Below are 25,928 nucleotides of genomic sequence, written 5' to 3'. Positions count from 1 at the left end.
GAAGAAGAAGAAGAAGAAGAAGAAGAAGAAGAAGAAGAAGAAGAAGAAGAAGAAGAAGAAGAAGAAGAAGAAGAAGAAGGAGAAGAAGAAGAAGAAGAAAGTAGAGTTATGTCTCAAGTGGTAGAACACTAGCCTTGAGCAAAAAAGCTCAGTGACAGCTTTCATGCCCTGCATTTTAGCCCCAGGACAAGCATACACACACACACACACAGGATGATACTAAGGGGTGAATATTTTAGAAGCACATTGAATATAGTATGAAAATGGCATAAAGGTAATCTTGTAATCAAAACTGCTTCAAATGAAGAGGAGAGAGAGGAGGGATAGGAAAGACTAATACAGATTATGTGCCTGTGAACAAGGGTTAACTCCCTGTCTTGACAGGATGACCAAAAATATTGGTGACGACGGAGGTGGTGATGACAATACTTTCAACTTCAGCTGGAAGGTCTTCTGCAGCTGGGACTACCTCATAGGCAATCCCGAAACAGCTGACAACAAATTCAATTCCATCACGATGAACTTTAAGGTAAAGAGTCAAATCTCTGGAGTCTGTTCCTTGTTTTTTAAAGAGTAAGCTTGGCGGCACTGCATGTGGGCTACCTCACAAAGGATTTGACAGTTAGAAATGGGTGAACTCACGTGTCTGCCTTCTGGCTCTGATGACGACCTGGAAATATCCAGCGTGTACTTTTCACCTCTAAATTTGGTTTAAAAAGTGTTGTTCGGTTAAAACAGGAGACCACCAGTAATCAGAATAAGATAGGTTGAATAATAGAAGAACCATCCTCACGAATTATCTACAAGCACACCCTAAGCTCATCATATAAAATGATTATAAAGCTTTATTATACAGTGTTACATACATACATGGAGGAAGGTGTCTTATTTTTATTCATTTATTTTTCATTATCTTTGAGTAGCTGTGCAGAAAGGTTTCATTTCAACATGTCAGCTTCTGAGCACAAGGCATCTTGACCAATGTCACCTCTTCCCCAAATATCCCATCCTCACCCGTCTCCTCAGACACCCTGGTACCATTTCTGCACGTGCACATTGAAGATGAGAACAGCTCTCATCCTTCCTCTCTTCCTTCCTCTCCCACTCCCCCGTGGATCCTCTCCTTGAAAACACGATTGTTTTTAAGAATGCAGATTATCCCATTTCAGTGTTCATTTTGTTTGCCAGCATCTTTGCTTCTTTCTCTTCTTTGCCAGGCCTGATGGGTAATATTTCCTTGGGGTTTGAATATCAAATTTAGTGTAAATGTTTAGTTCTTACACTGCGGAGTTCACACAACTCTCCGTAACTAAAGTTGTTGTTGTTGTTTTTAATTGTGCTTTGCCCGGTACAGGAAGCTATCACAGAAGAGAGAGCCGCCCAGGTAGAAGAAAACGTCCATCTGATCAGATTCCTGAGATTTCTGGCTAACTTCTTTGTGTTTCTGACGCTCGGTGCCAGTGGCTACCTCATCTTTTGGGCCGTGAAACGATCCCAGGAATTTGCACAGCAAGATCCTGACACCCTGGGGTGGTGGGAGAAAAATGAAGTTCGTCTCTGCATGCTTTTTACCTGCTTCGAACCTGACATGGGCTATTGGGAGGGCTGTGTGTCGAAGGCGGAACTCTAGATGAGGCTGTTCCATCTATCCCTCCATCCTGTTTCTGTGGCTAACCCTGCTTGATGCACATTTCCTATCTCCTAATCTGTACTGTCTTTCACTTTTGGATGTGATGGAAGATTAGACTCCAAATAGATAGGAGAAAGGATGGAGTCGCAGCACTCTGTTTTACAGCTGGGATGAGACTGAGCAGCAATCGGGTTTAGAGTCACAGTGACGGGAGGCCAACCGTCTTTCCAGGAAGCCATTTTGTTTTCTCCAAAGATCTCGGATCTGCCACTGAAAGATTAAGTTTCCTGAATTCTTCAACAGCTACTTTCCTGCCCTTGGTTCCTAAATTCATTTCACTGGAAGCATTCACACTGCTTGCCAACTATGGGCAAGTCTGGGTTTTCATTTGTTTCTTCTTTGCTTGGGAAGTTGAACAGCACGCCCTTGTCTCTTTCTCCCCAAAGCTGACAGTTGTTCTATAATGTGAGTAAGAGGGCCAGCTCTTTGTCAAGTGATCCCTCAGGGTCTGCCCATTGATTGTGTCACCATAAGAGGTGAGAGGCAGAAATTTAGAATCTGGACTCCACTGGTCATGAGTGCCTGCTAAGGCATGGCCTCTCTCTTAACGTGTTCTAGTATACAATGGAACATGATTGTGAATTTGAGCATATTTAAAGTCTATGCAGATTCAGGTTCAGTTTGTGATCAGCATAGAGTTCCCACAAGGAAACATCTGCAGAGCGTCGTGGAAATTGTTAAAATTAAACATTAAGAATAATCTCCATGAATGTAGAATATGTTAGAAAAGTCTCAGAGAAGCAATGCTATAGGCTACATATGGAAATGCTCCAAATTGAAAAAAGAAATCTAGGTATTTATATGCAGCAATAGAAATGAGGAACCATACATTTAAGAGACTATAACATCCGATGTGTAATGGAAAGTAAGTCAGGAAGAAGGAGGATTTAAAAATATTGTTATTATAAAGGTAATGTACATCGGGATTATAGTTACGTAAATCAGGTACTGAGAACTTTTCTTTTTGGACAATGTCACCCCTTCCCTTGCTCTCTCCCAGTTTTTCCCTCCCTCCCCATTCACAAGTTGTAGAGTTCATCTCCCATGTAGTGTCCAGTGGGTACCATTGCTGCATTTGTTCACCCTTTGTCCAGAAGATGGATTTCTTTTAGGGGGGGTCCGGTCATGGGCCTGAACTCTGGGCCTGGGCACTGTCCCTCAGCTCTTCAGCTCAAGGCTAGCACTCTTACCACTTGAGCCACAGTACCACTTCTGGCTTTTTTTTTTTCTGCTTATGTGGTGCTGAAGAATTGAACCCAGGGCCTCATGCATGCAAGGCAAGCACTTTACCGCTGAGCCACCTTCCCAGCCCAAGAAGATGGATTTTTTTTAACTTGAACTCAAAGCATTTACCAAGCTTGCTTTCAACATTCTCTCTTCTAATTGTAATATTATGCATAGGGAAGTTTATTAGGGAGTTTTGGTCTTTAGTTTATATTGATACTATTTTAGGATAAATGAGCCTTGTTGATGGATGCCTGTGATTATCATTAAAAGGTTTATCCTTTACAGGAACTTGTTGAAAGTCGAATTTAGAAACCCCTGAATCCTAGAGGCAAACTTAGAAAATAATGGGGACTCATGAACGATTTTAGAAATATAATGAAACAAAATTTAAATTTGCCTTATGCCCAATTGCACAGCATCTGCTGTTTTTTGTGTGTGTGTGTGTGAGGCTAAAATTATTTCAAGCTGATTTAATATTATGCCAGGCTGAGTTTTATATCTTGTTGACCATAATAATAGGATGCTTTTAATAAAAAGTAATAGCAATTACTTTCTAAGGATAGTCTGGTAGTTATAATCTTTCCAAGTATAAATACTCAAGGAAAAAATGGAAAATGTTCAGTTGTGACAATTTGAGCCAAAAACTTGGGGAAAACACAGAGTTACCTGAAAGCTTTTTTTCATCATTATAAAACTAGCCTATGTTCTGTGGTGTTTTTTAATCTTATCTAGTATAATAATACAATAAAAAGATGCCCAATAGTGGAATACACATACATATACATATATATATTCTCCTTTTGTTACTCTCTCTCTTTCTCTTTCTCTCTCTCTCTCTCAAAACTTGCATTCCCTAAGTTTAAATATCTAGTCCTAAGGCAATTTTAAAGAGTTTGTCCATTGTAGCTGATTAAACTAATTCATGTGCTGGTGTTTGATAAGTTAGTATTCCCAGTTTGGACCTTCTTCATAAGCAGATCATTTTCTATTTGTTTTCACTCACCATGAAGCACATCATCATATCACAATCAGTTACCATGGAGAACAAGATGTGTTCCCTGGGAAGAAAGCGATGTAAATTTTATCCCTCACTATAGAAGGAGACAAATCATTTTTACTGGCGCATATGCAATCTCATACACATATACATCTTGTGAATGTGAGTGGAATATGGTCTTTATTGCTTTATTGAGATTAAATTCTAAAAGTCTTTTTCCATTGCATAAAAGATCATAGGAACCTAGTGGAAAAGCCCCCCAAATTCTGAGGAAAAACATAGTAACTTCTAAAATCTCGTTAACCTGGTTCATTCCCTGTGTTTCCTGGTAGATGAACATGGTTATGTCTCTCCTGGGAATGTTCTGTCCAACGCTGTTTGACTTATTTGCTGAACTGGAAGATTATCATCCTCTCATTGCTCTGAAATGGCTTCTGGGACGCATTTTTGCTCTTCTTTTAGGCAACTTGTATGTTTTTATTCTTGCTCTGATGGATGAGATTAACAACAAGGTGAGTCTTTGTCTGGAATGTCCTTGCCACCAGTGTATTACTTTCCCAGTCTTGAGATTGCTAGAACAGCCTTTGGAAATTGTCTTGTCTGATTTCTTCTCCCATCTCTGCTTTGTAGATTGAAGAAGAGAAGCACGTGAAGGCCAATATCACACTGTGGGAGGCCAACATGATCAAGGCCTACAACGCATCCCTCTCAGGGAATACCACCGGGCCTCCCTTTTATGTGCATCCTGCAGATGTACCACGAGGACCCTGCTGGGAAACAATGGTGGGACAGGTAATTTTATGAAGACAGAATATGCCATCAGCAGGTAGGAATAAAAGAGCAGGTTGTTTATGAATAAAACAGCTCAGTTTTATTGAGCACCCTGCATTTTCTATCTCTGTGTTTCATATACATTAATTCATGCAATCCTCATACTCATTCCCTGAAATAAATAAATATGTATATATATACATTTATATATATATTTATATATATTGTATACAATATAGGGTTATATTTGCATATAATATCAGTATTCTTGTCTACCTTTATGTGTGTGTGTGTGTGTGTGTGTGTGTGTGTGATACATTAAAAGGACAATAGCTTGAAATGGTCTGAAGAAATTTGTACTATCTGCTTATTTTCTAATAAAGCACCTATATTTAGGTACAGCTTTAAGCTAATATTTCAAAGAAATTCTATTTAGTGTTACTTGCCAAAAACATCAAAATAAAAGTTGTTTCTTGGGGGAACATATACTAATACTAGAATTAGTAGTAATCATAATTACTGAATAAAATGGTGATTTTCCCCTGAAGCCGTAGAGGAAATTGAGTCTTAGAGGAAATATTGTTTTAAGTTATTTGTTTTCATGACAATTATGTAAATTCCTTTAATCTAAGAGTAGTGTGTTTTACTAGAGAAAAGGAATAACATTTCATATAGCTTGTTTTCTAATCAGGGGAAAACAAACCAAATCAAATAAAACAAAACCAACAAAGACTCCTTTTGGGTCCTCTTATTTTTGTATAGATTCAGATTTTATTTTGAGAAGTGTGTTGTTTTAACTCATTCTATTAACATTTGTAATGTGCATTTATTTAGTAAATTGACTTTAGTTTTTCTATGGGAGCAGAGAATTTTGAATTTATCATAATGCTTCTGTTAGACAACCATTTAGATTCAGCGGTAATGCAACCTCTTTGGGAAATTATTAGCATAACGTCTTGCTGTGTACTTACTAAGATCATTTCAACAAATATTGATATTATGTCTAACTTAATCTCATGTTCATTGGGTTAAGGCCAATTAGTTGTGATTTCAATTATGAGAAAAATTAAATAAATAGATGTGGTACTGAACATACATGATTAAAGACTGAGTACAAAATGTATGCTACAATGAAAAGCTTTGATTTTACTTTAAAAAATTTCCCAAACTGTGTCACATCCTGTTTACTTATTGAGGAACTAATTTTTCAGGCTTGCATATTTCATATATGTTTATAGAAACCTATAAATAATAAATGAAATAAAATGTGTGTGTGTGTGTGTGTGTTTAGAAGAGATAAATTTAGGACCCAAGAAGCAGGAGATAGAATGATTACCTTCAAAGCTCTTCATTCCATATTCCTGAAACCTGAGGCTAATTCCATATGTATCGAACAAGTGCTAAACACCAAGCACTGTGATATATTTTAAAGATATTAAAAAATCATTATCTATGGAGGATGGAGAGAGAGAAGATCATTAGTAAAAGAATGACACCCACAAAAAGGCAAAAATACAATAGTAACCAAAGATAAAATGAGGGCTCTGAGAGCTGGCCTTATAACAGAGGTGAAAGAGGGTTTCCTAGTTAGTAATGTTGCAATGATGTCTATTAATCAGTATAAACAGAGATAAGATGTGAGTTAAGAGCGATTAGTACCACAAAGGCCCACTGGTATAGAAAAAGGTGAAGTATGAGGGTGTGAACAAAAGCCAGTGAGTTGGGACAAAGGGAAGAGCAACACAAGAATATAAAGAGCTGCCTGTGCAGGTCTCCAGAGGGTGAAGGCTCACTGTTACGAGCTGTCACCATGGGCGGGGGGGGGGGGAAGGGGAGGACACTCTTTCGTTACTGTATCATTCTTTCTTTGAGATCACTTCCAAGAAGACTCCTACTACTATTCTTGGTGGGAATTAATGGGAATGAATGTTAAGACATTTTTTGAATTATGCATTTTCAATAATATTTTGTTTTATTCTTTGTCTTTCCATTATAGCTAGCTGAAGAACACTGTGGACTTATACTAGTTCCAGGCATTTTAAAAATAAAGTATATTAAAATTAAAAGAAATAGTGGCTAATAACATTTCAGGTGTTATTGGAATGGTGTGTGGACTTGTAAGGAGATGACATTGGCAGAAAGTTTAGGAATCACAGCTCTGAAGTTCAAGGCTAGAAACTAATCTAATGCCCTTTACCAAGTGCATCTCTGTCTTATGAGACAACTCTCTAGTTATTATGGAAGAGAGATGATAGGTTGCTAGAAAGGAAAGCCAAAAGACTCATAGAACACTAGTACTTCTGAAAAATTATGACCTATTAGGTTTAATGTTTCAATCCTAAAGCATAAATTGTTGGAACGAAATAAAAAAAGAGAATAGCAGAAGCAAGCTACGATGATGGAAAATGTGTGATTGTATCTTCATTCTTAACATTTAATTATTGTCATCTGATTTCCATGAAGAAATAATGACCCTCTTCTCTAACTAACTCATAATAGATGTACTTTGCTCATAAATTCAAATCCATATCTTAACTTTTATTTCCACATGCACGCACATATGCATATTCATTTCCACATATATACACATATCCATAGGCATAATCATTTCTACCTATATGGTGTGATTTACTAAAAATTATTTCATATCACATATCCTATTTTGTAAAATTTCAAATCCCATTGCTAAAAAATTATTTCATATCATCTAACTTATTTTGTAAAATTTAAAATCCCATTACCTATCAGGATTTTTAGCACTTTTTAAATGACTATATTGGAATGTAATTTTCACATCAAACATTTTACCTATTTTAAATATGCAATTTAGTACCAGTTAGGCATCTTAAAATTCCTCTGCAGTGAATATTTTCATAGTTGACTTTATTTGTGTTTCATAGTTATAAGCGAATTTAAAAAAGTAAGAAGAAAAGCTTTGGTATAGTAATTTGGAGATGGTGAGGGAATCTTTTTAGACCAACAAAAATACAGACAAATAATTTTTTACTTCTGGGGTATGCTGCTTGAGTTCTGTTGCGTGTTCATCATCATCTTCAAGCTGATAGCCTTTCAAAACAAGACAAGTCTGACATTAACACTAAGGCCGTTGGAAGATGTCTCTGTCTTCTTTTTCCACAGGAATTTGTGCGGCTGACTGTTTCTGATGTTCTCACCACTTATGTCACAATCCTCATTGGTGATTTCCTCAGGGCGTGTTTTGTAAGGTTTTGCAATTATTGCTGGTGCTGGGATTTGGAATATGGATATGTAAGTATGATGCTTTAGATTTCCTTTGGGGATTCATCGTTTACACATGCTATGCAGAGAAGGGCTCCCGTGTCTGATGGATGAGTTATCCTTGTTAGATTGTCCTTAAGTGAACACCAGTGAGTACAATTGTCATTCAAGAGAGGCCAGACTTGAGTTTCTATATACTTGAGTTTCTAACATTGGAATAAAAAGCAGCACAGGACAGCTAAAGCGATGGCCCGTGATCTGCCAGTGAAAATGTTGAGCTCGGGAAATCTTGGCTTCATTGTCATTCTCCTCCCTTTAAAGCTGGCATCTTTAGAATCAGGGGAAGATGGGTATCGACTGTACAAGCACTAATTCCTCTGAGTTCTCCTAGACTACGAGATAATTATCATATGTCAGTTGCCATGCAGTAGACTGGCAGATAAAAGGATCCAGTAACTATTTCACTCTCTTTATGAAGTTCGCAGTCTAACAAGAGCCTAAAAGAGATACTGGTAGTTTGTGTGTGTGTGTGTGTGTGTGTGTGTGTGTGTGTGAAGTTTCAAGACTTTTACTGATAAGGATTTGCTAAGTAGGGTCAAATTTGGGTAGGAGCAGCTTAATTTCTTGATAGAATAACAGAGGTTTCTCTAAACCCCAGTGGCACAAACTCTATTAAGGGAGGTAATGGAGGAGGCATCATCTGTGCCCTAATGCATTGCCAGGTTTTTACAGTCCGTTTCCCCATCTCTGCCCCTTCTTTCTTTTTCTTTTTGGTAAATGAAACTGGCCTCAGTTATCCTGGAGTTAAACGTGAGCTAAGGACTCTGCCTAAATCCTCCAGCGGCTTCCTAAGCACTTGGCGTAAATTCCCATGCACTCTATGATCTACTCCTTTTCTTTCTTTCTGAGATCTATTATAACCTTTGCTCTTGCTTTACAAAGCTCGCAGAATTGAGCTTTGCTGTTTATGTTCAACCACAAGAAGTCATTACTTCCTCTCTCTCAAGGCGTGAGCTTCTTACAACTTCGCTTAGCAGATTCCTTCTCATCATTAATGTCATCATTAAAAACTCAGCTGATGGAAATCTTCTCTTCCCTGACTACTCAATCAAATGTAACCTATGAAGCAATCCAACCTGTAGATCGGATATATATAGAGAGAGAATATGTATATGTGTATATGTATATCATATGTACACACATATCTGTATATACATATGCATACATATATAGTAAATATACTATATATACATAGATACTAAATATGTGTAGATATGATATATATACTATATACAGTATACATAGTAAACATAGTATATATATATATAGTAGCAGTATTTGATGATTCTTTAACAGATGTGTTTAACTTTCTCATCTAGAACAAAAGCATTGAAAAGAGAAACTAATCTTTGACCTCTATTACTTGAACCAGAAGTTCTCTGGTCACACAGCTGGTGTTACGTGTTGAGTACCTTGTTGAACTTGATTTTCCACCTCCTGGTGCCATTAAAGATCTGGTTCTGACAGGATTCTGTCCCTTTGGAGAGGGCTGTTAACCTACAGTGTTGGTTTTATGTTACTGCTCTCCTTTCTCCTTTTGGAAGATCCCTTTCCAGTGACGGCCAATGGAGCTATTCCAGCTTGGTGTTCTAGACCTAATGATGTTTATCTTCTCACCTGTTTCTTTCCTTTACAGCTGATCTCTTTTGTCTCATACTCTCTAGTTTCTTAGTTTCTGGACAAGTCCTACATTCAAGACTGTTTACAAGATTCTGGGCTAGATCCTTTGTGTATCTGACTCTAAGACAGTGACTTTTATTAGTTCATCTCTAGAACTTTTTCTGGAAGTGCTTCCCTCCCATTTAGGTAATGCCCTTTGGTGCACGACGTGAGGTGATGGTATAGATCCCAGATCCTCTTGCGATGCGTCTCCATTGCTTGCTAAGAGATATCCAGCTGGCTTCATTTCATTTCTATTTTCCTCACCTGACTCAGCATTTCTAGGGCACAGGTAAAATCTGCCATTTCTTTTTTAGACCATTGCTTGGCTGTTGTTTGTCTTTTATCCCCTTGCTGCTTTCTCCTTAAAATGGTAGAAAATTTGACTGCAAATATGAAGTCAAAAATAACATGACCTGGATGCATAAAAGCTGTAATTAAATGACTGTAATTTATTATTTATTGAGTGCTGACAGAGCTCTTGAGTTAGTACAAAGTACAGGAAACAAGGTTTTGTTTTAGGTCCTAGAGAAAGAATTTTCTCTCATGTTATCTTAGGAAGGCTCTTTGACGGAACACTCAGAATCAAAACAAGATTTTAACATTCATTTTGAATGGCTTATCTTGGTTGTGGCTAATATCATCTTTGACCCGGTAAACGGATTGCTTACCCAATGTATGCCCAATGGTACAATGGGCTGTGTGGAAGAAATAGAGATGTAGAAAGTATAACCCACCGAGAGGATGGAAATTAGACCTGTAGGCTGGCTTCAACTAGAAAGGCTTTTTAGTTTTTAGTTTTTAGGGTTTTAGGTTTTGCTTGACTACCTAGTGTTGTGTTTCTGTTATTATTATTATTATTATATGAGCTGATCTTTCAAAGCTAGGAAATTTTAAATAAAGACATGGATGCTTAGGCTGGCTGTTTGTTTTTATTTTTGGATACAATGGATGTCTTCCCAACATTAGACCCAACTTTCCACTTACTTCCCATTGTCTTCTGCGGGAGAGATAGCCCGTCTGCATCCTCAGTTTCCACTGCTCTTCTATCTTATAATCTCTCAATACCAACAAAGACATAAGAGGTAAATGCTGTAGGAGAGATCAATTGCTCTCAATTTTGATGAGAAGAATGAGAGAGAGAGAAAGAAAGAAGGAGAGAGAGAATGTGTGTGTGAGAGAGAGATGTAGGATATAGATGTTGCTTATCTATTGTTCTGTGTGTATATGTGCACACATAGACATATATACACAAAAACATATGTTTATATGTATGAAAATATATAGATAGCCAGGCACCGGTGGCTCCTGCCTGTAATCCTAGCTACTCAAGAGGCTGAGATATGAGGATCGCAGTTCAAAGCCAGCCTGGGCAGGAAAAGTCCGTAAGACTCTTATCTCTAATAAACCACCAGAAAACCAGAAGTGGCGCTGTGGCTCAAGTGGTAGAGTGCTCGCCTTGAGCTGAAGAGCTGAGGGGCAGTGCCCAGGCCCAGAGTTAAGCCCTATGGCTGACCAAAAAAAAAAAAAAAAGAAAGAAAATATATAAATAGTATTATATATAAAATGTATGTTATTTATCTACACACAAATAATATTGATATTATTATTTGATTTAAATAATCTCATTCATGGTAGAATTACCCATGCTTTTTACTTTCATATTTAGCTTTACTATATTTTCCAGATATTCTACAATGAATCAATTTTATTTTTGGAATTCTGGTAAAAAATAAATTTAATGACATTTTTTAAGTACTAGAAATGGCAACATTTGCTGACTACTGGTGAGTCACACCTGTAATACTAGATACTCAAGGAGGCTGACATCTGAGGAACTTGTTTACAGTTGTATTTTGAAAGGAGATCCTTGCTCAAATTATATAAATGGAAAATATGGGAAATTTCCTCAGACTTCATGAAGGAGCAGAAGATCACCCATGAATAAATACCATATGATTCACAAACTGCATGGGTCACAATCACAGTACATTGTATTCCATATTATAGTGTTACATTTTATATATTACTTACTTAATATGCTTCAGAAATGCCACAAAAGATTATGTATAGTATTTCATGTAACTTTAACAGCAATGCTGTGAGGTAGATATTATTTCTATTTTATTCCTATGACTGAGACTTAGAGAATGTGAAATTAAACCCGTGTCAGATTAACTTCAGGGCCATCAACTACGTTTTTTTTTTTTTTTTTTTGTTATTGTTGCTGTCTGTTGTGGGTCCTGAACTCTGGGCCTGGGCACTGTCCCTCAGCTCTTCAGCTCAAGGCTAGCACTCTACTACTTGAGCCACAGCGCCACTTCCGGCTATTTCTGCTTATGTGGTGCTAAGAAATGGAACCCAGGGCCTCATGCCTGCAAGGCAAGCACTCTACCACTGAGCCACCTTTCCAGCCCCCAACAACTAGGTTTCTACCTTGTTGAATGTTGTGTGTGTGTGTGTGTGTGTGTGTGTGTGTGTGTGTGTGTGTGCAAACTCAGGGGCTGGGGGCCATCACTGAACTATTTTGCTCAAGGCTAGTGCTCTACCATTTGAACCACAGCTCCACTTCTGGCTTTTTGGTGGTTAATTGAAGAGGAAACTCTCATGGATTTCTTGTTGGGTTGGCTTTGAACTGAGATCCTCAGATCTCAGCCTTCTGGGTAGCTGGGATTGTAGGCATGGTCCACTGGAGCCCGGGCTGTATTGCATTTTCACTCAAGCTTATTTGCAGTAGAGTAGTGTTAGTTAGGATGAGGAGGTAGAATATAGAATTAGAAAATAAACTCATGCTCCCTACTGGGAAAATGGAGATACTCGGTAGCAGTGAAGGAGATAGCAAAACACACCATCAGCAGAAGACATTGCTATCTTCTAGAAGGTGTGAGACACGGGAACAGGGACAATATAGTCTTTATTTGAAGTTTTACTCAAACATGTGAGCAGATCCCATTGGAAGTCAACAGGGTCCTACGATCAATTAGGGTTCAAGTACAAAGCTCCAAGAGCTGAATTATCCTAGTCAATGAAGCTAAGGTTTGTCTTCTTTCAGTGGTTGTCAAGCTGAATGTATATTCCCTGACGACCTGGGAAAACACAGCATTTCTATTCAGTAGCGCTGGGACAGAACCAAAGAATTAACTTTGCTTACGAGTTCCCCAGAAAGTGCTGTTGACCCTGGTTTGGAGACCACACTGGAGAATGGATGATCTAAAGCTAAGACCAGAGCAGCCCCACAGCTCCAAGTAGAGTGATTCCAGCTGTGGCAACTGAGGTTTGTGTGAAAGATGCCAGACAGGTCATTCAACGATAGAATTAATTCTTTCTGAGGTCCCAAATTGCAAGTCACAATATTCATAGGTTGACAATCTGCTCCAAATAGATGAATTTACAAGGAGACAATGGATCTCCCCAGACTTTGTCAGTTCTATGGGTACCGTATGTCTTCCCTCCGGGCAATTGACTGATGTTGGCCTTCCACAAACAAAGGTCCAGAATTAAGAAAATACCATCTAATCCCTTCACTATTGTTCCCTGCCCAAATCCAAATAGGCTTTCTTGTGGCTGGCCTCTTACAGTGTGGGTAGAAGTACCCATTAGTGAACTTAAGATTCATTTCTCTCATTTGAATCACAGCACTGTCTCAGGTTTTAAGAAAACCTCCCCCTACCCAACATCATTGACCTTTTCTCTTCTATCGTAGAAGCAAGTCAACAAGCATGTTATAAATTACTTTATATGTAGTGACATATTGCTTTACTATTTTAAAATATATTTATAATCTCATGGTTTTTTTTCCCTAGACTACCTCAGAATGAGCATTTAATTTTCCACATATGTCACTTTTTTGTTGTTTTTTTGCTCTGGCATGTGCTTCATTTTTAGAATGGGATGTTCTATGTTTTATATATGATGTATTGAATTCCAATTCTTTAATATCTGGTTCTAATTAGATTCCTAGGTTAGAAAAGGATTGTAGAAATCATAAAGGGTCATACAGAAAATACTTTAGATTTGGAAAATCCTATGGTCTCTGTAGCCAGTAACCTCTGTTTTTGTTTTCATGAAAGAAATGCTCAGCCAAATAAATTTTATTACAATAAGATTTTATTTACCATAAGATTTATTTAAAATAAGATTTTATTTATCCACACGTTTGGGACAGTCCTGATTTGGTTGACAGGTTGTAATGTGCTTTGACCTTTGACCCACTTCATTTCATTAGTTTGTCTGTGAAGAAACTAAGGCCCCCAGAGAGGTAAACATCTGACCCAGCTCATCTAGCTGCAAAATGGGAGGGCAAAGTGTGATTGATTTAGATCCAGGTTAATTGTCTATCCCACAAGAACCCTTGGTAGTTAGGACTCTCTCATATACTGCTTGCATCAGAAAAGTTTCAAAATCAAAGCTTTTATTCTTACAGCTGCTCCTCCTTCAAGATGTAGATCAAGGATTCATTCCCAAGGGTGTCTTTTGTGCTTTCCTATCCAGTAGTTATGAACTATCTCAAATGCCTTTCAAGAGATTTATGTACTTGTGAGAGATCAAAGAAAATAAGCAACTTAGAAGTTGAATTTTCTTTTTCTGTGTTCCATAGTTTCGTAGATTAAATGTGAGATCATTCTAAGGAAGTTGAAGATTTAATTGTTGAACTGACACAGAGAAAAACGATTCCCACTTCACAGACAGTATAAGCCACCCGATGGAGCATTTTTTTCGAATGTGTTCTTTGATCATGTTGGACTCTAGGAGAAAAACGTAGATGATCCAGGGCAAAATATTCCCATAAAAGGAGAAAGAATTGAAGTTCAGATTCTCCAGTTAAGAAGCAATATTTTCTCCTGTGAAGGACACATTTTTATCATTATTTATCTTAGAACAAAACCTGCCAACCAACCATTTTTGCCTTCTCTGAGCATTATGCTTCTAGAAAAGCAACAGAATAGATTTAACACTTTATGTATCTTCCAAAAGTGTCCTCAATTAATTTATATTGAAATTCTCCAGGTTGTCATTATTGTATCTAGTATACAGAGTTATTTATTATTTTATTAGACATCATTTGACTGTTTTATCTTACTACTTAATGATTCTTGCTATGCTATATTTGCTGTTAATCCCTGTTATTTCCTGAAATGCTTATGCATCAGTTGTAAAGGAAAAGCACTATTGCCTTTGGCAAAAGTGATTAAGTTGGAACCGTATTCATGAGACTTTGGAGACAAGGTACTTGACTATTGGAAATAGTTTTGTGAGAGTTATAAAATAGAGAGCTGTTCTATTTTATTACATAAATATATCTTGAGTCCTAAGGTTTAGAAAAAGCAGCGTTTCTCTCAGGTTATCTTGTGTGTGATTGTGAGGGTGAATATGTGTGTGTATGGATTGAGAATTGTATTAGGGATATGGAAGTGCTGAAGTAAACCTGGAAATATTAATATCTGAGGTTTTGCTGAGGATCTTTCTCTTTATAGGCATTTCTCATAGTCTTCATATTGGCCACCTTCTGACATTCTAAGTCTGAATTAGTTCCTCTACTCTAAACTCTCCATCTCAAACTAAGTATAATAGAGTTGTGTTACTCTTGCTATTGGAAACGAACTTCCATTGAAAGAAAATTTCCTGCCATGATAACTTATGTATCAGCTGGATAACTTTATCTGGTTGTCCTTACAAAGGATCTCTCGTTGGTACTATTAGTAGCCGTTTACATGAAGAATGGCTTTGTGCTAATGTCCTGAGCATGATCATGATAATTAGGACACGAAGAATAGGCTTTGAATCCAATACCTTTTTAAATTTGGTTATATTTCTTTTTTTCCTGTATTTATTTTGTGGTAAACTTTCTTCACATTTGTAAGAAATTATGAAAGTGAGGAGCAGGGGGGATTGCAGTTACATAAGTAAGGTAATAAGTACATTTCTTTTTGAATAGTTACCTCCTTCCTCATTTTCTCCTTCTTTCCTCTCCCCGTTCCCATCCCTTCCAAGTTGTAAAGTTTATTTCCAATGTAGTGTCTAGGGAGTATCATTGTCACATTAGTTCATCCTTTGTCCTGCTGTTTCTATGATTCTCTTTCCCTTCCATGGATCAGATAAGCTTATATATAAGACAAAGGGTACATAAGAAGCTCTTGTTTCCAATTCTTGGAGTTCATTTTGATATGCTTCATTATATATGGTCCTATGCACTTAGTGACTGGGCTGTTGTGATCTCCTGCTAAGAATATCATAGACATATTCTAGTTATTACAAATGAGGGAAAGCATGTAACCTATATTTCATTGGGTCTGGCTTGCTTCACTTATTATAATTTTTTCCAAGTCTTTCCATTTCTAACAAATTGGGCAATATCATTTTTTCTGATGGAGGCATTTTATATATATATATACCCACACAATACATTATATACATACACATATATACCATATTTTCTTGATCCATTCATCTACTGAGGGGCATCTGGATTGGTTCCATATCTTAGCTATGGTCAACAATACTGCAATGAACATGAGTGTGCTGGTAGCTTTAGTGTGGCCTTGTTTGTTGTCATTTAGGTAAATGCCCAGGAGTGCGATTGCTGGGTCATAGGAGAGCTCTATGTTTAGCCTTTTGAGGAACCTCCATACTTCTTTCCAGAGTGGTTGAATAAGTTTACATTCTCACCAATTGTGTAATAATGTTCCCTTTTGGCCACACCCTCTCCAGAATCTGTTATTATTAGGTTTCTTGGTAATGGCCATTCTAACTGGAGTGAGGTGGAATTTCAATATTGTTTTGATTTGCATTTCATTTATGGCCAGAGTTACAGAACATTTCTTCATGTGTCTATTGGCCATTTTTATTTCCTGTTCAGAGAATTTTCCCTTTAAGTCTTTATCCTACTTGTAAGTGGGGTGGTTGTTTCTTTGGAGATTTGTTTTTAGGAGATTTAGTTTTTTGAGCTCTAAGTATAGTTTAGAGATGAGACCCTTGTCTGTTGTATGGCTAGTGAAGATCTTCTCCCAATCTTTGGATTTTCTATTGATCTTGCTAACTATGTCCTTTGCCATGCAGAAGCTTCATGCAATCCCATTTATCCAACCTTTCTTTGATTTACTGTGTTTCTGTGTCTTTATTAGACAATTTTTACCTGTGCAAAGGAGCCCTAGTGCTTCTCTTATTCCTTCTTGTAGTATTTTCAGAGTATCTACTTTTACCTAAAGGTCTTTGGTCCATTTGGAATTGATTTTTGTGCAGGGTCATATATAAGGATGTAACTTCAGTTTTCTACATATGTGTAGCCAATTTTGCCAGCACCATTTGTTAAAGAGGCTGTCTTTCTTCCATTGTGTTTTTTCTGGCTCCCTTTTCAAAGATTAGGTTACAATAGGTCTAGCTCATTTCTGGGTCTTCAGTTCTATTCTATTGACCCTTAGGGCTGTTCTTGTGCCAGTACCAAGCTGTTTTTATTACTATAGCTTTGTAGTAGAGTTTGAAGTTTGGTATTGATATTCCTCCAGCACTGTTCTTCCTGATAGGGATTGTTTTTGTTATTCAAAGTCTTTTATTATTCCATTTGAATTTTTAGATCGCTGCTTCTATTTCATTAAAGATTTTTTAAACATTGATGGATATTGCACTGAATTTGTAGATAGTTTTTGGCAGTATTGTCATTTTCACAAATCCAGGAGCATTAGAGGTTTTTCCACTTCCTTAAATCTGCTTTAATTTCCTTTCTCAGGTTTTAAAAGTTTTCATCATTGAGGTTCTTTACATCTTTGGTTAAGTTAATTCCTAGGTTTTCTTTTTTGAGGCTATTACAAAAGGAATTGCTTTCCTGATTTGAGTTTCACTTTTCTCATTGTTGGCATACAGAAAATCGACTGATTTTTTGAGTTAATTTTATACTGTGCTACTTTGCCAAAGTTTTGGATCAGCTCAAGTAACTTTGGAGAAGAGTCTATGGAAGTTTTTAAATATGGACTCATGTAATCTGCAAAGAAGGGAGAGTTTTACTTCTTCTTTCTCTATTTGGATCCCCTTTATGTTTGTCTCTTGCCTTATTGCTCTGGCTAGGAATTCTAATACTATATTGAAGAGGAGTGGAGAGAATGTGCTTCTGTACCTTGTTTCTGATTTTGGAGGAATTGGCTTTAGCTTTTTGCCATAAAGTATAGTGCTGGCTGTATTTTGACATATGTACAGCCTTTATTATATTGAGGAATGTTCCATGGATTCCTAGTTTGTCCAGAGCTTTCATCATAAAGGGGTGTTGGATCTTGTCAAATGCTTTTTCTGCATCAATTGAAATTGATGTGTTGAATTACATTAATTGATTTGCATATTTTGAGTCAACTTTACATCCTTGGAATGAATCGCATTTGGTCATAAGGTATGAGTTTTTTGATTAGTTGTTGAAGTCAGTTGGTCAGAATTTTATTGAGAAGATTTGCACCAATGTTCATTAAAGAAATGAGTCTATAGTTTTCTTTGATGAGTCCATGTCTGGTTTTGGGATGAGGGTTATGCTGGCTTCATAGAATGAGTTTGGTAGTGAACTTTCCTTTTCAATTTCATTGAAGAGTTTGAGGAGTATTGTCGTGAGTTTTCTGTTGAAGGCCTTAAAGAATTTGGTTGTGAATCCATTTGGTCCTGGGCTTTTGTTCGATGGAAGGTCTCTTATTGACATTGCTACTTCATTACTTGATATGGGCCTATTTAGTTGGTTTAAATCTTCTTGGTTTAGTTTGGGTATATCAATATTTAGTGTAAATTATTCCATTTCTTCCAGCTTCTCAAATTTGTTAATATAAAGGTTTACAAAGTATTGTTGCTTGTCTCTTTCAGGATGTTTGCCTTCTCATGTCTGATTTTATTTGAGTGTGGTCTCTTCTTTTTTTGGTAAGATTTGCTAAGGGTCTGTCAATTTTATTAATATTTTTCAAAGAACCAACTCTTTGATTCGTTATTTTCTTATGTTTTTAGACTCTCATTCAATTAATTCTGATTTAATTTTAATTATCTGTTTTTATCTACTGGGTTAGGGTTTGGCTTGTTGCTCTTTTTTAAAGAGCATAAGGCGCATCCTCAAATTGTTGCTTTGAGATTTGTCTAATTTGTTGATGTAGCCACTTAGAGCTATAAGTTTTCCGAGTACAGACTTTTCTGTGTCCCAGAGAAGCTGATATTTTCTGTGTTCATTTTTTATTAAATATCATATGTGTTTCAATTTCCATTCTGGTATATTCAATGACCCACTGATGATTCATCAATGTGTTTTCCAGTCTCCATGTGTTAAAAGGATTTTGTATGGTGGCTTTTGGTGTTGAGATCTAAATTTATTCCAATGTGGTCAGAGAGAATACAGGGGATAATTTCAATATTTCTGAATGTGCAGATATTTGCTTTGTGCCATAAAATGTGATCTGTTTTGGGGGAATGAGCTATGTGCTTTCAAGAAGAACATATATTCTGATGTTGTGAATGAAATGCAATTGTTGTTCTGAATTTTCTCTGTTGAGTTTTTGCCATATCAATCTATTGAGAGGTGGCAGTGCTGTGTTAAAGTCACCAACTATCAATGTGTTCAGAACTATGATGTTTTTAGTGTAGGTAGTATTTGTTTGATGAAGTTCAGTAATCCAGCATTTGGTGCATAGATATTTAGGTTTGTTATATCCTCTTATAGGAGAGATCCCTTTATTACTATGTAATTATTTTAATTTGAAGTCTATTTAAATCTGATATTAATTTTGCAACTCCATCCTGTTTATGGAGTCCATTTACTTGATAGATTTATTCCAGCCTTTCATTTTCAGAGTGTATTTGTTTTGTGGGCGAGATGTGTCTCTTGAAAACAGCAGATAAATGGCTCTTGCTTTTTGATCCAACTAGTTAATCTATGTCATTTAATTGGAGCATTAAGAGCATTAATATTGAGAATGAGGATTAAGAAGTGTTGGGTAGTTCTTGGCATATTATGCACCTTCTTAGGAACTGTGCTGCATTAAGCTTTACTATAATTTTCTGGTTCTTTGTTTAGAGGCTGTTTCTCTGCTAATATCATGTTCTTGTTGGTTTTCTATGTGCAGAATGTCTTTGAGTATTTTTTGTAATGCTGGTTTGGTGGAGATACATTCTTTCAATTTTTCCTTGCTTTGGAAGGTTTTTATTTGTCCCTTGGTTATGAGTGATAGCTTAGCTGGGTACACTATTCTCGGATGGTAGTTGTTTATATTTAAGATCTGGCATACCACATTCCAGGCTCTCCATGCTTTCATGGTCTCTGCTGAGAAATGTATAGTTATTTGGTTTGGTTTTCCTTTATAGGTGATTGATTTCTTCTCTCTGACAGCTTATGGATCCTTTCTTTGGTCTCTATTGATCCTGTCTGGATTACAATGTGACGGCAGGATGCCCTTTTCTGGTCTGGTCTGTTTGGAGTTCTAAAGGATTCTTTATCTGTATGGGTATATCTTTTTGAATGTTTGGGGAGTTCCCTGCTTGGATTCTATTAAATATATTTTCTATTCTTTCAGGTTCAATTCTCTGACCCTCCTCAATATCAATTAGCCTTAAATTAGGTCTCCTGATGGTGTGTCTTGTAGCTCCTGTAAGGATATATGTTGTTTCTTGGCTTTGTTTTGAATAAATGCCTCTTCTTTCTCTGTAAGTCTATACTATCTTCAATTCCAGAGATTCTATCTTCTGTTTCATGTAATTAGCTGTCAAGACTTTCTACTTTGTTTCTTATTTTTCTTCTAATTGGTTATTTTTTATGGCTTCTATTTCTTTATTGAAGCTTTGTTTTAGATCTTGTATGGACTTCCTTTATTTGGTTGTCAGTGTTCTCTCTCAAACCCTTTAGCTGAGTGGCCACATTTTCATTGTCCTCCCTTTCCTTCTATTGGAATTCATTCAGCCTTCTATTGTGGATTCCATGAATTCCTCTATTAACCTCATCACTTTCATTCATAGTCATGTGCAGCCATATTCATTATATTTACCAGCAGCGCTTTTTAAAGTATTTTGAGAGCTATCCTCTGGGTCTTTCACGGACTGTTTTTCAATGGGAGTTGAGTTACATTGACTTGTCCTATTTCTTCTGTGTCTATGTGTTGTTCTGCCCATTTGGAAATAAAAGCCAACCCAATATGACAAGAGAAAATGATTTTAAGACAAGAATCAGCCCAACACTTTCTAGTTGTACATACATTAGAAGTTTGATATCATAGATGGGTATTCCCTAAATAAGTGGAACCAAATATGCTCTAAGTCAGATGCACACAATTAGAAATCAATGGACTAAAGAAAATGGAGGAGAGAAGGACCAAGAATGAAGGGAAATAGGCAAAAGTAAAATGAAAAGAAATATTAAGGGATATAATGAAAAATAGAGGGAGATGCTGATGAAAGTAGATGAGTATCTAGAGGGAAAGGAACAGAACAAAGGGAACTAAGACCTAAATTCAGAGGAAAAGAGAAAAATAAAATAAATGAACAAAAATAAAAATAAAAAATATGAGGAAAAAGTAATGCTAAAATTAAAAAAATACTTGATAGAGAAATAGAAAAACCGAGTAATCAAAAATACAACCAGAATTAATTATACACGTAAATAGGGGAAAAAAGCCTAGCAACCACCGTACTGTATATCTAGAACTAAACACAATAGCAATGAAGATGTAAGAAGGAAAAAAATTAAGAGATTTCCAGTTTGTTTGCGAGAGTTTGTGTCTCGTTAGTGTTCTCTATTCAGTCTCTTAGTCATGATTGCCTTCCCATGGTTAGTTTTCCTTGTGGCTTGGTTGGATTCAGTTATCCTCTTGATATTGGAGTGAACCTGTTACCTAGATTTCCATTGTCAGATCCTAACTTATAACTCAAGGGGAACAAATGGATGGTCAAATCAGATTATTTCAAGGGGCAGAAAATGTTCTGCTTTGCAGGTTTGGAGACATTGTGCCTCTCCTCCCAGCCTAACTTAGCGGGAATGGGAGTTGGAGGGAGATTTGCAGGGAGTGGGGATATGTAGTTTGCTGGCACAGGAAGGGGAGCTATATCCTGGAATCTTTTCTTGGGTAGCCAGAGAAGGTGCAGGTAAAGAGTTTGGGTCTTTGCCCTCTTCAGATATGATCCCTCTCTTTCAGGGAGGGCATCTGGTCAGGGAACTTTGGGTCACCACTGAGAGCTGGTTCCCCAAGGGAGGGATCTCCGATGGGTGACGCACAGGCTCTGGAGCTGGTGTTGGCAGCTGGCCAGCTGAGACCTGTTGGGGGGTCTCTATGTCTAGCCTGGCATTCTCAAAGTCTTCTTCTTGGCTGCTAGAGGGAGCAGCACTATGGGGAGTTTGCCTATGGTGGTGTCACCAACTTTCACGAAGTCCTTCACTTTTTTTTAATTTTTTTTTGCTTGCTGTTGAAAGCATTGTTAAATAGAAAAAAAGTGTAAAAAAGAAAAAAATTAAATACACAGACTATCAATCTCACCTGCTGATTAACTTTCAGTCATTTATTACTTCTTGTAGATTTGATGAAAATGTGTTTATAACATTACAGGTATTTTATCATTAGAACATAGTTTTTACCCATGAAAATATTTTAAAATGATTGCAATCAGTTTCAATACTGTCATATGTTGGGCTAATTCAACCATTGTTAGAAAATCAGATGGTATCATTTTTTTTCCTGCTCTTTTCTTTTTTTAAAAATTTTTTTATTTAATTTTTTTATTGTGAAAATACTGCACAGAGGGGTTACAATTACATGGGCAAGATAATGAGTATATTTCTTATCAAGCATTGTAGCCTCCTCCTTTGTTTCCCCTTCCCATCCCTTCCCATCCTCCCCCAGTCCCCCCACCCATCTTCCCCGCCCCACCCCACCAAAGTTGTAAAGTTCGTTTTCGACATAATGACTTGTACATCTCATTGTTGCAATGGGTCCACCTGTATCCCTATTTAAATGACTTGTTTGTTAAAATTTATCACCGTCACAAGTTACTCTGTTAAGATAAATTCCTAGAAGTAGTGTTACAGGATGAAAGTAAATGATATTCTTTGTTATGCACCATCAAACTGTTTCCCCCAAAATTTGGCTACAGTTTTCACTTTCACCATCAGAGGTTAAGAGTGACTAGACATACTTACACAGAATTGCATAGCAGCATTTTGACATGAGTGTTACAATGTTAACTTGACTTTCTTATTCATTATGTATTGCTTATTCTGCTGTTACTGAAAGACAGACCTATTCAGAAGCACTCCTGACTTTTTACATTTGAGATGCTCATTCATGAATACCTGTGTTCTCTCTAGCCTTCATACACAGAATTTGATATCAGTGGCAACGTCCTTGCTTTGATCTTCAATCAAGGCATGATATGGTAGGCCAGTTGTTGAGCAGTTTATCCTTATAAAAAAAAAAGTCTCCAAGGTCATTTTTGCAGAAAGTCCTGTAGGGTGGGGTCACAGGAGAACACTCTGTGGATTCTAATTTTATTTTTTGCAAGGTACATGGGTCTAAATAGTTTTTTTTGCATATTCTAAGTCATTGTCTTCAAATTCATCTTCCTGTTTTCCAAAACCTACCTCATCAAATCATGGGCATGTGTATGTTGCTTGGTAAATTTATTTGTATAAATGTCTTTTTATATTCTGTGACACCAAGATCTAATATGTAAACAGCAATGATTACCTGTGAAATATATATATAAAGTCTTTTTGAGCAACAGGTTTTATTTTTTATCACTACCAAACATATTTAAAATACATTTTATAGCTATTTAAAAATGATCTTCAATAGTCTATAGAGACAAAACCTGTTTTTAGATGTTCAAATTTAAAGTAGGATCTGTAGTTTGTAACTTGCTTTACAGTGTCCTTTTTATATTAGAATTGTTTCTTTTGATAGGAAATGGAAGCATCTCCACTGTAAACCATGAAAAGTTATGATAAGTTAATATAGTAGAAACCGTTTTTGCGTTTAAAAACAGAATCACAGCATGCAATTCATCTGGGGACCATGTGTCTTAGAAATCTGTCACTCTGAACTAAAAGCATCCTAACCCACAAGCAGTCAGTTGAGACGTGTCCAATACAGTATTGTGCTACCAATCACACCACTGTCACCTTGTCCTACTACAGTGCCAGGTGAGCCTCAGGTATTCAACAAGCTTTTTACATCTCTGAAATCCCTTAACCATGACCAGACTGAGTATTTTTGAACCTTTATATTCTGACAGAGACTGAGCCCTTTGGAAATATTAAAACCATCTTATTTCACTCACATTGAGACCACCCTCACAGGTACAGCATCGTACCAGTGGGAGTTCTCAAATTCCTCTGTCTTACTAGATGAATCAACATGGAGAAAACACTATAAACAGACCATTTTCTCTGTCCGATGTGTTTAAAAATGCAATGTCTGTCCCCATCCTTGCAAATATGGCTCAAATGTCTAAAGAGACACGAAGGGCTGGATTATGTGCTTCATTCTCCAAGAAGGGAGGAAAGTCAAGATGGCTCAAGGAGAGATGACTGATGCCCTGGATTCTGGTCTTTCACTTCCTGGAGGGAAATCTGGTGTCATAGCAGAAAATGGCTTACATCTCTCTCGGAGTAACGAGGAAACCTCTGCCTTAGATCTGTGCCTTTCACACAAATGTCATTAAGTTCTCAGTCCTAGTGGGTGCCACTAGCACAAACATATGCTGTTCGTCTATTGTGTTCTTTCAGAGTTAAGACAACAGATTGTCTTAGAAATCATTTTTTATTGTCCAAAAAACTGATATAACTGCTGTCCTGATGGGTGTCGTGTGCCATTTTGCAATTATTTAATCCGCTATTGTTCACACTGAAATTCTGAAACATCTAAACATCTCTCCCAGATGCACCACAAAGTGTCTGCAATCTACTTCCTTTATGCTTTCTGTATATTCATTCTTCTTTCATTGGCCAAGCTTGTTTCTGATTAGGTTGAGTAGGGCGTTAGGGAGTGATTGTGTTATATGAATATACATAGATACTTACATGCTTTCCAGAGTTCCAGAAGGAGATAACCATTAATCACCATGAGGTCAAGTGCTTTTCATAAATACTCTTCTAGCCGCCAGGGGGTTGGTGTGGGAGTGGGGATGTTATGCAGAAGGAAGATTTGTATGAGGGAGGTATAAGAAAAGATTAGTAGTCTCACTCTGCAAATAGGTCTCCAGAGATGCTGATGATACCAGTATTTCCTGGGCTGTAAGGATCTGATCCCTGAGTTAGCCATTTCGGAGAGAAACAATAAAAATTATGGCGCTTTACCATCTAATTCCATTAGATTGTGACTAGAGACATTCATATTCTAGTTTAAGAACTGCTGAAACATGGAAGTTATTTTTGTAGATGTTATTGACAAAACACACTATAATAAATGATTAATAAACCTGCATTTACACATTTCTTTTTAAAACAATTATACACATGTATACACAAACACATATACACACAAACACATATATTATATATATATATATATATATATATATATATATATTAGGTGTGCACATGGGGCTTGAACTCAGGGCCTCGTGGACTTGCTTGGCATTTTAACTTAAGGCTGGTGCTCTACAATTCAAACCATATCTCTACTGCTGGCCTTAATTGGGATAAAAGGCAACAGTTGGCTTTGAACCTTGATCATTATATCTTAGCATCCTGAGAAGGTAGGATTACAGGTGTGAACCACCAACACAGTGATGGGATTGAGGAGAAGAGTTCTGAACATTGTTCCAAAAATGTTCCATTGAATATTCTGTGTTAGGAGATTTCTTTATTCATTTTCTTACTTGATCCAGAGATGTGAATTATTTACCTACATCCACATGGTCTTGGAGTAATAGGAAGGCTAAATAAAGGAAGAGTTGTGGGTTTTTTTTTTTTGTTTTGATTTTCATGGAAAGTCATTGCATAAGGTTAAGGAAGAATTTCATAGGGCTAAATTATCACAATAATTTTTTAACTCAGGTGATAGGATCAAATCTGGGTGAGAGATTTAGTGAGCTCACCTGGCTAGTGAACTGTGAATGATAAACCAATCTTCAAGATTCGGACATTAATATACCAGAACCTATTTTTCTAGGTTATTGCTTTTTAGTCATTTGATTTTAATGACAATGTGATATTTATTTTAAAATTCATTACCAATATATGCACATAATATGTGTACAAATATTTGCTTATAGACAAGGCCCATTTGTGTTCAGGTCTGAAGACAAGTGGTTTTAGGAATGTCTAGATTTGGATGACACGCAAAATTTTGTCTC

At 36.8% G+C, this 25,928-nt stretch overlaps 1 protein-coding gene across 1 annotated transcript in view; it reads left to right on the top strand.

The window, feature by feature from the left end:
• Tmc1 (transmembrane channel-like 1) overlaps nt 1-25,928 on the top strand; it is a 116,537-nt gene that overhangs the window by 77,523 nt on the left and 13,086 nt on the right. Inside the window, exons 9-14 of the mRNA XM_013018431.1 lie at nt 385-529; nt 1,355-1,549; nt 4,247-4,426; nt 4,545-4,706; nt 7,824-7,952; nt 22,939-23,006. Of these exons, the coding sequence (XP_012873885.1) occupies nt 385-529; nt 1,355-1,549; nt 4,247-4,426; nt 4,545-4,706; nt 7,824-7,952; nt 22,939-23,006 (879 nt within the window). The remainder of the gene's footprint in view (nt 1-384; nt 530-1,354; nt 1,550-4,246; nt 4,427-4,544; nt 4,707-7,823; nt 7,953-22,938; nt 23,007-25,928) is intronic.

This window comes from Dipodomys ordii, unplaced genomic scaffold (genome assembly GCF_000151885.1).
Source record: "Dipodomys ordii isolate 6190 unplaced genomic scaffold, Dord_2.0 Scaffold40, whole genome shotgun sequence".
Lineage (NCBI taxonomy): Eukaryota > Metazoa > Chordata > Mammalia > Rodentia > Heteromyidae > Dipodomys > Dipodomys ordii.
The sequence above is the reverse complement of the archived record's forward strand: the minus strand, read 5'-3'. Positions and strand labels throughout refer to the sequence as shown.